Genomic DNA, 18,873 nt, shown 5'->3' with positions numbered 1-18,873 from the left:
TTTCAATTCCACACAAGTTTTACCCTAATATCATAAAACTAATGGAAGAGGGAGACTGAAAAATATGTTTTAAAAGGTAGGATAAAAAAAAATTATGAGTTAAAATTTAAAAAAAATTACAGGTAAATTTTGTCTCCCTTAGTGGATAACTTTGCATATTTTGCGTGCAATTTATATGAAAAAACTTAAGGTTTTACACTGTTTTGAAACTAATACCTTATCACTTCTCCTGATCAAACAATACACTTGACTTGTCCTAACGATAATTAAAAACAATTCAAAATAAAAGATATTTTATACATTCAAACAAAAACTATTGACACTTTTACCTTGTTGCAGTTTAAGTGTTATGCCATATTTTAAATCTATCATTATATCGCAAACAGGGTAAAATCACAAGTGTTTTAGTTTAACATGGTTTTATTAAAAATATGAAACAGGAATAAACAACAATGTCCAAGTATAAAAACTGTACTTTTGCGAAACAATGTCAAGAGAACAGAGAAAAATGAACCCTATTATAAATATTAACAAAACTAATTAAATATCATTTTAATTTTTGGTTTCACTGATGAAATTTCATAACCGAATCTATACATTAACTAGATATATTTATATTTCCATAAGTCTAAAGATATTTATTTTACAACTTCTTACAAGATAACTAATAACTATATATACATGGCAAAAATAGTAACACAATCAAGAATAATTTATTGGGCACACTATACATAACCCCAGCACATTACCGATTACTCAATAAAGCCCTAAAAGAAAAAAATCATAATTATACTACAAGTATACATTTATTTGTCATCTGACAACTTGGAGAAAACAAGGAAATTTCTTGTGGTGTAAGTAGCAACGCACAAAATAAACTGAATATCAGCTCTGGTAAAAATGTATAGAAAAATATGCTCCAATTTTTACGAGTCTCTAATTTTAAATTATGTTGGCAAGTAGATTTTTATTTTAAAAATAATGGGAAAAGTAATCAAAATTTTAAAATATAAATTAACGGAAGCTACGTGAAACTAAAATGCTAGGCATAGAATCCAAATTTAAGTGTGAGTTAGTCACCAACTGTAAGCATGTTTTAATGCAATGAACAAATACTAACAAAGGGGGAAAAACACAAAACCTCCCAGTAATACTGTTAAGGTATTGTCATTTGCAGATGAAATGTTTATACAAGTTTAATAATGAAATACCCCCGCCGCAGCAAACCTGCAGACTAAGCGAATTTCCATTAGCCTGATAGGATTTCACATTAAAATGCCTCCTTAAAAATATCATATTTATTCCGTATTTAATTATAATTAGTTTAACAAGTACTTAGGTTTGCTGCAACAGGGAGGGTAAAAAGGTGGTTTTTTATGTTAATAATTAGTAAGAAATGAATGTATTTTCCAAATTCGATCAAAATATGTTCATAAAGAAGTAAACTACAACAGTTGACTTAATCTCCATAAGAATAACATACGGATTTTAAATTTACAATTTTTTGGAATTTTCTCTGTAACCATTAGGCGCACAATAACGCTTCAATATACTAAATTATTTGTTTTTTAAGCTCTACAAAATGGTTTGGAAATAAATTGTAAAATTTTGTGTTTTTAGGGTCAAAAATGGGAAAAAACCTATTTTTACCCCATAAAACCCCCCATAAACCCCCGTTCCCATAGTCCGATCATGCTGGTTCGCGAACTCGTTCGAATAAATGTAGGTTTACACGTTTGTACCAAATTTCATCAAAATCGGATCATTTTTGCTTGAGTTATCGTGCTGACGGACATATATATATATATATATATATATATATATATATGAATTTGAACGGATGGTGTTTTTGGCCTTTAGGGACCTCAAAACGAAAAAATAAATCGGTCCCGGGTCCAGGTCTTACCATGAGTACTACGGTAATAGCTTATTCCCTATATGGGAAATTCGCTAAAAAGAGCACAAGAGCCTAGGATTTTATAATTTTTTCTGAGAATACCAGCTTACCTGAATGAGAATGACTCCAATATGGCATGAGAAATACAAACATGTAACAGGAAACTTATGTTTTTGTACACAAAAAAATGTAACCTTTTGCGTTTCTCAAGCCTGACTGGACTCTTTCCCATCCAAGTAACATGTTTCTAAATAGATTAGTTGAATACTTTTGGGATTTTCTTCCTTCCTCAATTGCACAAACTTTGTTATGTTTACATTTTGAATTAGGCTACAATGAACTGCAAATGCTGTAACGGAAAGCGCTCTGAGCCCCTCAAATGTTTGTGGGTATGCCATGGACCGAACCCGTCCCCCTCCCGCCAAGTCTGAGAACACACCAATCTTTTATTGTATTCATGTTATTTAATATTTAAGAACATTAGAACATTGTGGTTATTTATCACCACAACTGCTTTAGACAACTGGAAGATATAAAGGAGATAACTTATACAATAACCCAATGTGGAGTTAAAAAAAAAGTAATAGAGGAAGACTAAAAACACAGACAATGATAGGAAGCATTATAGGTAAGAATGCCATATTGAAAAAAAAATATTGAAAAAACAGGTAAAAACCTACTTTTAAAATGTACATTCTTCACATCAATGTGGCTATATTATGCTATCTTGCACTAAACATATACCACACGTATATGTGCATTGTAGTTTAGATTTGTTCAATGGTTGTCAAATATAGTTCTAGCTTTACATTTAAAGACGTAACTAATCACTAATTTGTAATGCCGTAAGACATAACTAATCACAATTATATCACAAGACATCATTTACCCTAAATTTAATATTTTGTTTAAGTATGGTTTGGGGTACATTTTAAGACGGCAAAGTACTTTAATACACACAAATCCATTTCATAACAATTTAATTATGAGTTTCTGTTTTTACAGACCCAACTGATTAAAAAATTAAAAGTAGGGACATGTTGATTCTCGATACCAATTCTTTATGCCACCTGTACTTGGACATTGGTATCGGTTTTGAGAGTCAATTGTCAATTCCGATACCCGCACAATTTGAAAATTATACTATTGCCAAAATTGTGCAAGACGACCATAACGTTTCTGTGACTGCGGGAGACGATGGGAAGTCCACACAGCCGCGGGTGATGTTTATGTTCATGGTTTTGCCGTGATGGCGCAAAATGACGACGTTTCTGTGATGGCGGGAGTCAATGATGATGATGGTCTACACGGCAAAAACACGGTAATGAATATGCCTAGGTCGCGGAAGACGATGATGATGTCTAGACTTACACAACCGCGGAAGATAACCAGAAATTTGCCGAGATCGCGAAAGACTATGATGACGTGAATAGGACCACAGGAGACGATGATGATGTCTACACGACTGCAGGAGATTATATGAATTTGAAGACGCTGAAAACGTTTCCATGGGAGATGATAGTTTTTCTGTTACCGCTGAGCCATATTCAGGATTCTTCCGCGACCGCGAAAGATAGTGATGATGTTTCTGTGACTGAGGAAGATATTCAGGATTTTGCAGTGATTCCAGAAGACGACGATGATGTCTCCTTGACCACGGGAGATAATCACGATATTACCTCAAGTTTGGTTTGACTGAAAATATTAGGCTGGTACACTTCTGGTTATCCAAAGATTTTCTTTGATTGTGAGATCTTCATTTACATTTAATATGGTAGTTATTTAATGTGTTAAGAAGGGTTTAAGCTTAAATTGGCTTTCATGGTGAGGTTAAATTGGCTAGTTAAAATTTGTCATTGCAGCATACATTTTCTCTTTACTTAAAAAACTCCCCATTACCTCTAAAATACTTCATGACTTTATAGTTTAAAGACTTTGTTGGTGTAGTATAACCAATCCATTCAGAAAATTTGATAAACTATGGAGAATCTATTTTTCAGGTATCGGTATCAACAATAGATAAATTCTGGTATTGATATATCAATAATTAAGAAAGTCCTCCCGATAGTTTTTTTGTATGGATTAATTGCTAATCCTTATAGTATAATAAATTTATAATTACAATAACATTTCGTGAATCACAATTATGAAATATTTATAAAGAGTCAACCTTTACTCGTGAGAAAAAAGCAAACATGAAAAGATTGTTTTTGTTTTTAGGCTAACTAAAAACTATTAAAAATATAATTAAATCTATTTTTCTTCATGATCCAGGCATCTTTTCTGCACCACTGTTAAAGAAATATTAGAAATATATTACATATATTTAAAGTAATACACATTTAAAAATGTAAGACGACTGTTATAAAGTAAGGACCTAAAACAATTTTGTGATGTTTTAATTTTTGTTACAAATCCTATAACAGCTTAGACAGGTTTTCTGTAAAAAACTGAAAAGTTCCTATGATTTCGGAATAGAAAATTATACAGTACTGAAATCTTTAGGGATGATAAATATTAATAATAGGTAAACCTAAGCTGTTTACAATATTGTGTAATCAATAAATTGTAAATAACTTCTTGAACAATAAATTGTGAATAACTTTTCGATCAATAAATTGTAAATAGCTTCTTGATCAATAAATTGTAAATAGCTTCTTGATCAATAAATTGTAAATAAATTCTTGATCAATAAATTGTAAGCTTTTTTGTTAAGTTTACAAATAAACGGGGGTTTACAACTCCTTTATATAGGCCTACATCTTTGTAAAAAAGACTTTATTGTGTCATAAATATTATGATTTTGGAAATTGAATTATGCTAGATATTGTGTTAAAGGGGAACGAATATAATATCTGACAAATACTTATTATATAGGTACTTATTAATAACATAGTAATTTATTTGGATCTATATACACTTTTAACTGAATTAATAAGTTCTTAAATTTGCACTTGTTCTTCCATGATTGTTCAATGAAGGTTTTCACATAAAAATACACTACAGACAGATATAAAATACAATTTGATTTCTCGTAAAGATGATAGCATATGCTTAAGTAGTACTGTATGTACATTCTGAACTGTATAAATCAAAACATGACAAATAATAACAACAAAATAATATAATTATAAGCTACTCAAAGGCTACAAAAAATGTCTGATGAAATAAAATAAACAAATACAATTCTACAAAGCTCTTTGAAATGTGTCATACTTTTTGAGAAAATTAATGTAAGCCCAAACATTTAAAAGGAGCGTGATTTTAGACCATAGGATAGCAAGTTTGAATCAATTTGTAGGGTACATAAGAGGTACCGTTTTTAACATAAAGTATGAAAACTGGCTCAGGTTAATTTGTTGGATAAATTGTATCAAGCAACAACCACAAACTAATCATGTTAATTTTGAGGTTCAGTTATATCTCACAAATATTGAAACATATCACCAATTTGTTTGTAAAACAAGTGGTAAATTAGAGTCCAAGAAGCGAGGCAGACTGGGTTTTGAAATTAACATTGTATCCTGTAATTTTATGAAATGATATTTTGCTCGCAATAAGTTTCATTGCAACATATAACAAAATGTAACATAGATTTTTTTATTAAATATAATTCTGGCTATCCTATCCCTAAAATCAATTGACACTAGTAAATTGCTTCTTTCTATTGAGACATTATCTAAAACCAAAAACAAAATACAAATTACTGCTAATGAACCAAATGTGATTTGACGAATACATTGACATGACTTGAGTCCCATTTGGTTAAACAAATAGTAAATGCAATATAGATATTTTCTCAGTGTGGATATCTTAGTTTTACTTGACAGGTACAACGATGTGATGCCTGATGGATGGTATAGGTTAGCTCCACGTCAAGTCGTAACCCTTCCAGTTGGCATGAGGAGCGAGATACACTCGTCGCTTGTTGTAGTAAAAGGTCACAATACCTCTGTATCCTGTTCGAGGAACGCCACTCTGTTAACACAACACAGAATAAATGCAACAACTTTGCTTGGCTTGGCTTAGCATGTAGAAAGGTGGATTGAGTTAGTTTAGTTTTTATGTTCTCTTTAACTGCTGTACCGATTTTAAATCTACAGGTTTAAAATCCGCGCCAGGCAACGGACAAGTCAGTCCAACCATGACGCAACGCGGAGGAAGGACTCGAACTGTGCCGTGTGCAATCCCCTCGCCACTCGTAGTAGCGCCCAAACTACCCAACTACCCCCACAACTTCGAGCAGCACATTCAGAGCCATATGTGCAATCTTCATTCTAGTTTCAGCTGAACGCCAAACACAGTTTGATGTTTTTAACAAGGGGAGAGTTACTACTTACTCAATTTTAATTAAAAATTTCATTTCATTGCCTTAACATTCCTGAAACCCTAAAACATATTTGAGTTAATATTTCTCAAGCTTCCTGAACTTTGTAATTCAACCCATTATTTCCTGTTTTCAATACTCAATCTCTGTAGCTGTCATTCTTAATCATCATTTCCTGTTTACTGTACTTTTCCAATGATCAGACAGTCTCGGCTTGTTCCCAAAAGTAAGTGCAAGCTACGCATCCGTTTTCCTGTGACAGAGACAGAGAATATGCCAATAAACTTCTGGAAGCATCGACACGTGTGCAAATCAGGTGGGCTCACAGAAACCAATCATCTGTAAGAACACCCTGGCTGTATGACGTATCACCACCCGATTGGCGGAGAGGTTCCGGCATCTTCACGACCCTCTAAATTATCTGCGGAAGTGACGGACAGTCTCCTAAAATTCGGCTTAGCGTGAGTTAGTCTCCAGTCTCCAAAATCGTAAAATGTTTCGTTGTAGTGTCGCGCGCGTGTGTTGTGTGTGAATGTGAAGAAGTTTAGATCCCATGGCCTGTTGTCACTTTATTGGCAGAAGTTAGGTTGTGTAACATCAAGTGAAATATGTATGTACCAATTTAAATCCATTGTAATCATAATTTATTTAAATTCTAAATCTGCTTGCTCAATCACAAAATGATTAAAAGGGAATGTTTTAAACCTTTGTTTCTCTCTTCCTAGGGGCTGCTGAGTGCCGCGCCGGACCAAATCAGTATTATGATAGAGCTATCTAAATGTTTATCGTGTATTCGTACCATATTAATGTTTTCTGTGTTCGTGTCCCGTGTTTTAAATGTGTTTTTGAAGCTTTGAAAATGTTGTCTTCGCAACGAAACATGTAAGCTGTTGAGCAATATCATTTTTGGACTATTTGACTGAGGTATGTAAAAAACCTATTATTGTCATATCAATTTAAGCGTCTTGTTAAGATAAACAACTTTCAAATTTGCACCTAGTGTCTATTTTTTTTACAATTTAATTTGAGTAATAAACCAAAAACTAAATTTTTTCATATAAAATGCAAGTTAATTTTAAAAGCCTTAAACAAAAAAAACTAAATACTATATTGTTTGGTAATGCAGTTAACATGCATTTTATATTGGAAAATTTAGTTTAAATCATTTTGTGGTAAAGGTAATCGTAAAGATATGTTTTAAAACAACTTACCCTAAAATCGTCCATGAGACCAAGAGCTTTGGCTGTGCGCTGGTACTGTTCCTTGGTGTAATATGGTATACGAACTGGCCCGTCATGGACGATGTTGTTAGACTTAAGCTCATGGTATGTCACCACCCTACTCTCGTACACTGCTCTTACAAATTGTACATCGTAATTGTCCTACAATGAAAAACACAGAAACCATAAACTTTTGCATTGAACATTCATGCATTTACTGTTTTTCTTTAGTATCACATTATCTTAAAAATGGCATAAATTTGGTAAAAAAACACTGTTATGTGGTTGCGCTGATGGCTGAGTAGTTGGTAGTGAAATTAATTTAATGAGTTAATAGTTATTTGTGGACATTTCAAATGAAAACACTGAGTTAACTGATTATGCTGAATTTAATATTGAAACACTGAAAAAATACAGATATGATGTTGAAAGTTCTGAATACACAATGAATTTGAATAAATTGAAAAACGCGTAACAAATACGATTTTAGCGGACTGTATAAATGAGTAATTTTAATAGAAAAATGCTAACGGAGGACGCTGTGTGCCACGTGAGTTTCGTTAAAACACTGACTGTTACCCCCATAAAACATCCCCAAGCCCTGACGGGGCAAGGGAAGGGGTTTTTAGAAAGTTACGTAGGCTACAATTGGCGGGAGCTCTAAACAACACTATCATACAAAATCAAGAATTTCTTTTTAGACACACACTGAGATACAACAATAAGTGCAACCGTAACAAAAAAAGAAGTTTCTGTAGTTATTTTTATTATTTGTGTTCAGTCAATAACAATCAGTTATCAGTTGGATGCCGAGCAGGACGGTTGTGTTTTTGGAGTGCTTGCCTTATCATTGTCCTTACTCCTTATATATCTACAGGTTTTCCTGTCATCATGGTTTGATGTAGATGTGCTTTTTAAATCCCTCAAATTACATGTGTACTACAGATAAAGTATAAAAAAATATAAATATAAAAACGTGCGTGTTTCTTATAGGAGAGTTTTAACATAGTGTCATTATAATTTTGAGACATACAGTATAAATATGGCTGATTGTTCTAAATGTTCAAAATCCCTTAAACATTTGAAAGTTAAAGTAAGTTGTACTGATTGTGAGCAGAGCTTCCATGCAAGATGTGTCAATATGACCACGGATGAAGTGTCGTACCTATCGGAATAAGAAAGTGTTTGGAGATGTGAACCAAATTCGAAGGCAAGAGTATGACTGTTGAAACTACAAGTTCTATGGCCTAAGATGATGTACTTTATTTGGTTTCTGAGCTCAGTAACGACTTTAAACGAGTTGAAACAAGTTTAGGACTTTCCCTAGATAGTTGCCACGAGGAAATATCAACCACAAAGGCAATGGTCCGAAAGCAAAGCGAAGAATTGTCAGAGTGGATGAAAAGAGTAGAAGATCTCAAAACAGAAAACATGACACTTCGCAACAAGGTTTTGTAGTCTAGAATCTAGGATGATTGAGATGGGACAGTAACACAATCAAAATTCATAGAGTCCCAGTGGAAAAAAAGGGGGAGAATGTCGTCGCCTTAGTAAAGACAGTAGTACGTGCCCTTGACTACCCTGTGGAGGACAACATGATAGACGCCTTTCATCGTCTCCGGACTAGAGAAGGCTCTGGCAAACCTCCGGGAATTATTGTTAAAATGGTGAGAAGACTAGATGCTACAGAAAAGAAGAGTGAAGAGGAATATGAATACTCATGACCTGGGACTGACTGCTAAGCCCGCCGCGGTGGTATATGTAAATGAAAGTCTTACTCCGGAATGACACAGGATCCTTAACTCCGCTTGACTGCTAAAAAGAGAAAAGGGCTAAACATGCCTCTGGATACGGGGAGGCGAGATTTTCTTGCGGAAAAGTGATGGTGACTGAGTAATTGTTCTTGACTTAATGGATGACCTTGATAAGTGTAAAGGTAGTCGAACTATAAGGAAACTCTAATACATAGCAAAGTAAGTTTTATATTTGTGTGTGTGTTTGCCTTAAAAACGTTTATCATTCAATTATGGTATTTTCTAATTTTAAGAAGAAATACATATAACCAAAACTAATTAAGGAATTCAAGTACAATTTAATCTAATAACTTTAGAGATAGTACATTTATTGCTGCTTAATACTACCTACTTTTTTTATTAAAATGTTCTGGAATAGGATGTGTTATCAAATCAATGATTATCAGTTGGATAACTAAGCTGAGCTTGACCTACATTCCACATATTCATTCTTTATCATTTGTTTGACCTTCCATTAACATTGCAGGTGAACTGACTAAATAATTTAATATTGATAAGTAAAAATATGGTAACAGTATTTTGCAGGCCTGTTATCTTTTAAAACTTACACGTTTATAAATTAAGATTTTTTACTAATACTAATAATTTAATAATATTTTTTACTAATGATGAGCTAAAAAGTACATAATATGCCCAAAAAATATTAAGTATTGTAGAATGTATAATTGCCACTACAGTACTAACATAATGAATCTTAACCTGTGTCAGCTTTGTTTTTCTTTAGGTTGTTTCTTTCAAGGTCTTATTTGAAATTTGTTTGATGTTATATTTGTCTTTTCTCAATCATGACAGGTAAAAGTTAGGTAAATTAGACATTAGACATTATTTATTTGCACATACCGGTAACATTCTTTTAGATGTGATAACATATAGAACAGGTGCATTGTCAAAATTGAGCCTAGACCAGAAAAATACAAAGTAAAAAGGAACAAAGTAACAGGAAAAAATACCTAGCCAAAACAATACCGTGGTTAAGAAAATCAAAAACAAAAAATTAACTCAAGGGATGGTTATAAAATTCTTCGATTTTATAAAACGCACGTTCAAGGAGTCCATTTTTCAATGTTTCTTGAAACTTGTTTGAACTAATTTGTTTGAACTAATTTTTTATAATATATCGGTAGTTTATTATACATTTTTTAACCTGCGTACAAGGACTTTTTTCAAATAAGGTCAAATGGTGATTTGGTAATCTGAAAATTGTTTCGTTTCCTGTACTATAGTTCTGTGTGAATCTGAATGAATCCGGGAGGTTATTTTTTATATTGTGTATGTAATTTAACCCTTTGGGGTCGAATTTTTCCCACAATTTTTGGAGAATTTAGCTTGCCATTCAAGCAGTCAGAAAAATGGCGCCCAGTGACCTATACTCGCCATTTGACCAAAAAAATTAACTTTTTTGATTTTTGAATATACATTTTTTTTTTTGGTCCTTGTAGGTCGCCATTTTTGAACAGTCGGCAAAATGGCGGGCGGCGACCTATACTCGCCATTTGACTGCAAAGGGTTAATAATTCATATATGTATAGTCCTGTGAGTGTTTGGATTTTTAAATTTTGAAAATGTAATTTACAAGGACTTCTGGGTGGGAATTAGTCATAATTCGGATGATTCTTTTCTGAAATCTGAAAATAGTTTTTGCATCAGTTGCCTGTCCCCACAAGATCACACCGTACCTCAAGATGGATTCTACATTCACATGATAAACCATTTTAAGTACTTCAATGGTGACACATTCTCTCAAGTGGACAAAGACAGATGATGCAGATCTAATTTTTTCTTTATAACATCTAGATGCACCTTCCAGTTAATATTTTTGTCTAGATAAATTCCTAGGAATTTATTTGAATGGACTAAATTGGAAATACTATTTCTCTTTCATTTCTGGCTGAAAAATTGATAATTTGGGTTTTATCCACATTGAGTTTAAGGCTATTTATTTTAAACCAATTTTCCATTTCCTTCATAACTTCTGTGAGAGATGTAAGAAGCTCTTCTCTACTATTTTCTTTAATGATTGCAGTAGTATTGTCAGCAAACAGAATAAGATCTCTATTAATAGCTTTAGGGAGGTCATTTATGTAAATTAAAAAGAAAAAAATGGAGCCTTGAGGCACCCCAAGCTTTATACATTTCCAATGCGAGAAATGCCATTGGAAAATTCCATTTGTTAACACGTAGAGTACGGCCGTTCCCGATCGGGTACGGCGCTTGACCCCCATACGGTGCGTCCGTACCCCATCGGGAACGCTCGGTAATGCCTTTTGTATATCTTCGTTTTTGCTCTAGCGTCAGCCGAAAGCGGACCTTTACCACGTTAGCGTGTAGTATGTGACTTGCATTTTGTTGTGGTGTAGGTTGGTAGTAAATTTCCCCGTCTGGCAATCTCAAAAGTCTTCTTTTTGTCCCGTCTTTTTCCCTCCATTCGGCAATACAATTCCAATGGGACCGGCTGCGTTCCAAGCAGTGCTGCTATTTGTGGGTGTTTAGCGAACTACATCGACTCTCGTTGTAAAGCAGGACATCCCCTCACGTTATTTGCTATTCGTCAGACCAAAATCGGAAAGCCAATCACACGTGGCAATCGGGTTTACTCGACGCTGAGGGCTGCGCCGCACTGGGGATACGCCTGCTATTTGACGTGCCGCAGCGAACGTGTTAAACACTGATTTATGATAATAAAGGGTTCAGAAATTAAATTTACAGCAGCTTTAATTAATTTGATCGGTACTTCATCCCAACCCACAAAAGTTTTGTTTTTTAGGGAAAGAATAATTTTTTTCACTTCGCCCTTACTAATCTGCTGTAGATTACACAACGAAATTCCTTCATCTCTACAATAGTCTCGAACAGATTCATGAACTCCTTGCATTCTGATTGTATTTATTGTATGTATTGTATTCTGATGTAGAATGTTATAATTTGGATATTTATCAAGTAAATAAACTCGTAATATTCCATAAAATATTAGGAGCTTAAGAAAAATCTTGACGAGTTAATAGTGTTTTTAAGTCTCATGCGAGTTAAGCCAGGACATTATAGTTTTGACAGAGACGTGGCTGCGGAGCCATCTGATATGTTTAAGATAGAAGGCTACCAGGCGGTCTCAGCGTGGAACCCGACACGTTGCGGAGGTGTTGTTGTGTTTTATCGTTTTGATAAGCTATCAACGTGTCGTATCAATGACTCTGAAACTGTCCATTGGGCAGATTCCCTATTCCTTGACTTCAAACTGCTTAATGCTTACACTCTCACTATTTTTGCCCAATGGAACATGGGCATTAACACAATTCCTTGCAAGCTTTGAACAGCAAATTTCCAGGTTTGAAAACAAGTTTGCTGTATGTAATACTGAAATCAATAATAATGAAGTTGATACCTATTTTGAGGTTATTAGTTGGGTAGCGTTTGATATCTTGATTGATGCTGATATTCGAGTAACCGATCTCAGCTCAACTTGCATTGATCATATTTTATATAGAAATACCAAATCATTAAAAACCCCAATGGTTTGTTATTGACTCTAATATAACTGATCATCGTAGAATGGGAGTCGCTATTGATTTTGATTTCGGCACTACTAAAAATTGTGTTAAGTCAGATAAGTTTATCAGTGATTGCGATATCTTACAAGATACATTAAATAGCGAGACATGGGATCTTGTATATTCTGCGACCGGTGTAAATGAAGCTTTTGATATATTTATAGATACCCTCATATGTAGCATAAACAAGTCTAAAAGGAAATCAGAAAAATCTGAAAGTCACAAGATCAAAAATATAAGCCATGGATAACTATTAGACTGTGTTGTGCTATTAGCAGTTGAAAAAAGATGTGGAGGAGAGTTAGACAACGACCTGATTATTTGGTTACTAAACAATATTGCAAAATTGATTAAAGATGCAAAATTCCACTACTATAATTTACTATTTTAAACAAATAAAAATAATATGTAGAGATCCGCTACAAGACACAAGTCCAACGCGTTAGGTCACGTGACACAACTAGGCTAGGTGCGCACACAGCCAAAAGATTCACCCGCGCAAATAGACGACGAAGGAATAGTCGGCAGGACATCTTCAAATTGGATGAGTACCATTAGAATGAGTAAATAATATAGTAGGGGTTGGGGAAGGGTGTAGGCTAGGGCAATGAATTTGTAATTAATTATGTAATTTATTAGGTTTACCAAATGGTCGTGGTCTCGTGATCAATATTCCAAATTTATGCAATTAATATTTGAATTCGTGTTAGCTACATCTAGTTACTATAACAAATAAGAATAAGTCCATTCACATAGGCTAATAATTTCTCTGTTCGCTAATGTATTAATTAGATAAATTAAATAACATAAAAGCTGGCTGTGATAGCAGTACACTATACAACAACAACACAACACACAAGTATACTATGAGTATTATTGTATTAGCTCTATAAAGGAGGAATCAAATTATAAATTATTTAAATCTAAATTAAAAAAAACATTTAATAGGAAAGGCGCCTTATACAATGGAGGAACTCATTGAATAAATACCTATTCATACTTAAAATGTATTTATATCTTTAAGCTAGTTTAGTACTTTATACTTGACTTTATACTTGATTTTTGTACCAATGTACATGTAAGGAAAATAAATTTAGGAAAATAAAGGAAAATAAATGTAGGATGTTTTGATTTGATTTGATTTGTGCTCTTTGACGAAATAGTTAGCTTCTTTCCAATAGAGTTTGAACTACGACAGGAAATGTGTGTGATTCAGTAGTGGTTAGTGGAAGATATATTGAGCCCAGGTATCTTTATTTACACTCATACTATTTTTATTTATTTATTTATTTAACATCATCACATTACATCAATTCTCTTGACAGGTGATTTGTCATTAAGTCTAATAAAATTATACATTGAAAAATCTACATTATAAAAATCTACATTATAAAATACAAAACAAATAAAGCAATCAATACAACCCTATGGGAGAAGTAATACCTTTCCAATTGTAATCACATCTCCAAGATATTCTTCTAGTGAAATGCCCTCTCCAAAAGGAAACTTTTTAAAGATGATTTAAATTTAGAAACTGAGGCAATGTTTTTTATCTCAGCAGGTAGTTTATTGTAAACTTTTGGCCCTATATACTGAGGAGATAAATGAAATATTTTAAGCCTATGTTGAATTGGTTTTATAATATTTTTGAATCTTGTGTTATGTGTATGAGAGGGTTGACAGTCCATGAATGTATCGAAATCACTTTTAACCATTAATGCCAATTTGTATTTATAAGAGCTAAAAAAGGTCAAAATTTTAAACTGAATAAATAAATCTTTACAATGTGTTCTATTGGGAACTCTGGCCATTATTCTTACTGCTCTTTTTTGAAGAACAAATATTTTTTTGGCCTGACTTGATGAGCCCCATACAGTAATTCCATAATTCATAATCGATGAAAAATATGCATGATATACTGCTATTTGTGTTTTTAAATTAGTAGTATCCCTGATTATCGTAAGAACAAATGTTGCTGAACGTAGTCTTTTTGATAGGTTTTTAATGTGATTTTGCCAATTTAATTGTGAATCAATATCAATTCCCAGATAATTTATTGATTTTTGTGAGTGAATTGAATTAAAGTTTGTATTTAAACAGATTTCTTGGTTAATATTGGATGCAGAAAACTGAATTAGTTGGGTTTTTGCCACATTCATGGACAGACCATTCAACCAGTCCCCGAGAAGTTGAAATTCCTGAGTTATTGAGGCTTGTATGATGTCATTGTTCTGTCCTGTACAAATTAGAGCTGTATCATCTGCATATTGAAAGGTAGACATCTTAGTAGCTTTACATAGATCATTAACATATATAATAAATAAACAAGGACCAAGAATGGAGCCCTGAGGAACTCCACAGGGGTTTATGTTCCACTCTGATTTATAATTTCTCTGCATTTTTTGTACAATAAGTCTTTGTTTTCGGTTTTTTAAATAGGATCCAAACCACTTTAATTCAGTGTTTTTTATTCCATGCTTACTTAGTTTTTCTAAAAGTATATCATGATCCACACAGTCAAAAGCCTTGGATAAGTCACACAGCACACCCACAGTCTTCTGCGAACCATCCAAGGCTTTCGCAATGCAGTCAATTATTTTTGTTATGGATTTTTCAGTACTAAGCCCTGGGCGGAAACCAAACTGTGACGGATTTATTAGATTATTGCTTTCCAAAAATTCTGTTAGCTGAATATTAACAATTTTTTCAAAAATCTTTGAAAAACATGGCAAAATTGCTATTGGACGGTAGTTAGAAGGATCGTTGACATCACCCTTTTTGAATAGCGGTTTAATCTCAGCGTTTGCCCTATCCAAAAAAAAATCAGTCCCTTGACGAGGGTGTTTTTCCTGATAAGCTTAAGTTTTTAAGCTTATCAGGAAAAACACCCTCGTCAAGGGACTGATTTACTATTTGGCATAATGGATGTTCGATAAATTTAAAGACTCTTTTAACGACAAAAAGAGGAATATTGTCCCAACCTGAGGACTTAGTGTTACTGAGAGATACAAAAACTTTTCTTAATTCGTTAATTGAAACCTTTCTAAATTTAAATGTGAATTTGGAAGGTGGATGATTTTTAGTTAGTAGCTGAATGGCTTTAGATTTATCTGTTGACTGGTTAGCATACTGAGAAATATTAATAAAAAAATTATTGAAGTTATTTGCTACCGCTACTGCAGAATTTTGTGTATTCCATTCATGTTGGAATTTAATTTCTACTGGGGTATCAGATATTTGCTTATTAAGTCCAGTTTCATTTTTCACTACTACCCAAGATGCTTTACTTTTATTTTTAGACTTATTAATAAAGTCATCATTAGCTTTAAGTTTTGCTAGTGCAACTACTTTTTTGAAAACCTTTCTGTAGTTTTTGTAATAAGTTAAAAACTGAGGGTTTCGATTCCATTTTGATTCTTGGTGCAACTTACTTTTATTATCTGCAGAAATCTTTATTCCTGTTGTTAACCAGTTGTTTTTCTTCCGTTTATTCTTTGGACAGTCAATTTTTTTAGGGAATGCCTCATTGAATAAATTTAGAAAAAGTGTAAGAAATGTATTATAATTGGTATCTACGTAAAGTTTTCAAAAAGGTTCCAATTCATGTTGTGTAGTGTGTTTTCAAAGGTTTGAAAATTTGTCTCTGTAAACTTCCTAATAAATTTTTGATTCACGCCCTCAAGTCTTAGAGAGGACATTTTCTCAAATGACAAAAGTAAAACTTTGTAGTCTGATGCACCAATGTCTATGACTAAACTGCTTGTATTTTTTGTCTGTAAGTTAGAAATAATATTGTCAATACACGTACTTGAGATACTGTTTACCCTAGTTGGTACAAAAACATTAGGTTTAAATCCAAAACAATCACAAATTTCCAGTAAATTATCAGTACTTACTTTATCAGTTAATAAGTCTATATTTGTATCTGCCATTATAAAAACATTTTTTGACATTGCTTCCAATGCAATTTTGTCTAATAACAATTCAAACTTTTCTAAAAATATTTTATCTATGTCATTGCCTGGAATCCTGTATACTGATATAAAGATTGAATTCCAGTCCTTAACTTCAATGAATGATCCTTCAAAACAATATTGTTCATTTAAAAATGTTAAGTCATTTCTAATTTTAAAACTAACGCATTTGTCAAACATGAACCTCCCCTGCATTGATCTATTCTGGCGTAACAGTCAGCAATTATAAAACCATCTAGTTTATTTAATACATTTATATTTTTAGCATCTAGCCAATGCTCATTGATAGAGATAACATTAATTTTGCAATTCTTATTTTCCATGAACAGACTAAGTTCCACATGGTTATTTAAAAAACCCTGAATATTAAAATGTAATAAAAACATATCTTTACTCAATTTATTCTCAGACACTAACTTTACCTGTGCATCAGTTATATTATCTATTTCTCTAAAAAATACCTTTACTATTTCTAAGATTACTATTTACAAATTCTCCCTCTACAATACTAGTACTATGTACAGCAAGACAATCTTCTTCGTTAACCTTGGACACTTTCACTGTGCTCTGCTTTTTTTCACTAGAAACTATCACAGGAGATATTGTTGTTGGACAGTCTTTGAGGGCCGCTGCATAGTTCACAAGGTGATGTCCTCTCACTTAAGGAGTTGAATGTACAGTGATTGTAGAGCCAGGAGTTGAATGTACAGTGATTGTAGAGCCAGGGTCAAATTGGCTAACAGACAAGATCTCTGAGTTTGTTGAAGACACCACTGATGAAGGAATACGACTTGGAGATAAGTTGTTTTTGCTGGTTTCAGGTAAGGCATCTGAATTTTTGTGTTTTTCCAATGGAGTCTGTGTAGGAGCTTGTAGACAACAAGCTGTTTGTTGTTTCACATGTAAGTTTTCGTAGGTAATTTGTAAAGTCTTTATGGGTCATGCCATTTCGCAGTTGCCGGAAGGACTTCTGGTAATACGAAACAACTGTAATGTTTGCATGCGTTTCTTTTTTGAATTTAATCAGGTTTGATACAAACTGGCTTGGACTCACCCTGTCTCTAACACACCCAATTGGAGAGCATATCAGATGTTTTAGTTTTTTTTTCCTTAAAATCTTCAGTTAGATGTTCAAACGCAGTCTTGTAATCATCAAGGGTTGGTTTACCAAAAAATCTGTCTTTTGTGACAAGACTGTATACACAGGCTCCAGCTTGACTATTTTGCAGTGTAAGATGATCGGTAATGCAATGAGCTGCTGTTGGTTTCTCAAAGTGCTTTGCAAACACTACAGCCACACCCGCTGACATACGCCGGTCGTCGTCAAAATCTCCAGAAATGCTATGAGCAAAAGCTACTGATCTGTCATTGTGGTACTTTTTCATCATTAAAGACATAGGCATTTCAGTGACACTTATTCCTTCATGATTTTCTGGGAATGTTTGTATGATCTCAGGACAGGATGGAACTACCTTTGTTGTTTCAAATATTTGTTTAAGTTTGTATGTAATAAGTTTAGCCACTATGTACTTTCCTCTGTTATTTATGTGTAGGCCATGATATGAGAAATGGTTTCTCTTCAACACATCCAGATCAACAAGATGTAAAGATTCCAGTCTATTAGCTAATTCCCTCAAGTAATTATTTACAAGACATATTTCGTCATGAACTGCATGCTTCTTGTGGACATAAAATCTTTGTGGTACGGTTGTAACCAATACTGGCTGTTTTTGGCTTAAAGTCTTTAATTTGGCTTCTAGGGATGAGTAGATAGGAGTCATATCGTTTTTCAATGAATCATTAGATCCTCCAATAAGAATAACTGCATCATATTTGTATTTTGAAAGCAATGCAGTGTCTGTTACTTGATTGAATGAGGCGTTAGGCATGGGGTAGCGGATTTCTACCCCCGGATATTTACCCCCATGAAAAAACGCCTACGTCATTTTGACGTCACGAGGGGCGGGGCTTATACACGTTCGAGAAAAAGCCCGCGACTGGAAATCTACCCCCGGACATCTACCCCCAGACATCTACCCCCGGACATCTACCCCCGGAAATCTACCCCCAGTGGTCAGCTCTGCCACGTATCGGCC

At 33.6% G+C, this 18,873-nt stretch overlaps 1 protein-coding gene across 1 annotated transcript in view; it reads right to left on the bottom strand.

The window, feature by feature from the left end:
• Positions 1–1,812: 1,812 nt before the first annotated feature.
• Positions 1,813–18,873, bottom strand: part of LOC128997855 (alpha-1,3-mannosyl-glycoprotein 2-beta-N-acetylglucosaminyltransferase) — a 72,525-nt gene continuing 55,464 nt past the window's right edge. Inside the window, exons 10-11 of the mRNA XM_054423624.1 lie at positions 7,436–7,606; positions 1,813–5,875 (exon numbers count right to left, since the gene is read on the bottom strand). Of these exons, the coding sequence (XP_054279599.1) occupies positions 5,762–5,875; positions 7,436–7,606 (285 nt within the window). The 3' untranslated portion in view covers positions 1,813–5,761. The remainder of the gene's footprint in view (positions 5,876–7,435; positions 7,607–18,873) is intronic.

Source organism: Macrosteles quadrilineatus, unplaced genomic scaffold (genome assembly GCF_028750875.1).
Source record: "Macrosteles quadrilineatus isolate MER2022 unplaced genomic scaffold, UCM_ALF_1.0 Scaffold_7__1_contigs__length_78375512, whole genome shotgun sequence".
Lineage (NCBI taxonomy): Eukaryota > Metazoa > Arthropoda > Insecta > Hemiptera > Cicadellidae > Macrosteles > Macrosteles quadrilineatus.
This window is presented reverse-complemented; position numbering and strand designations above follow the sequence as displayed.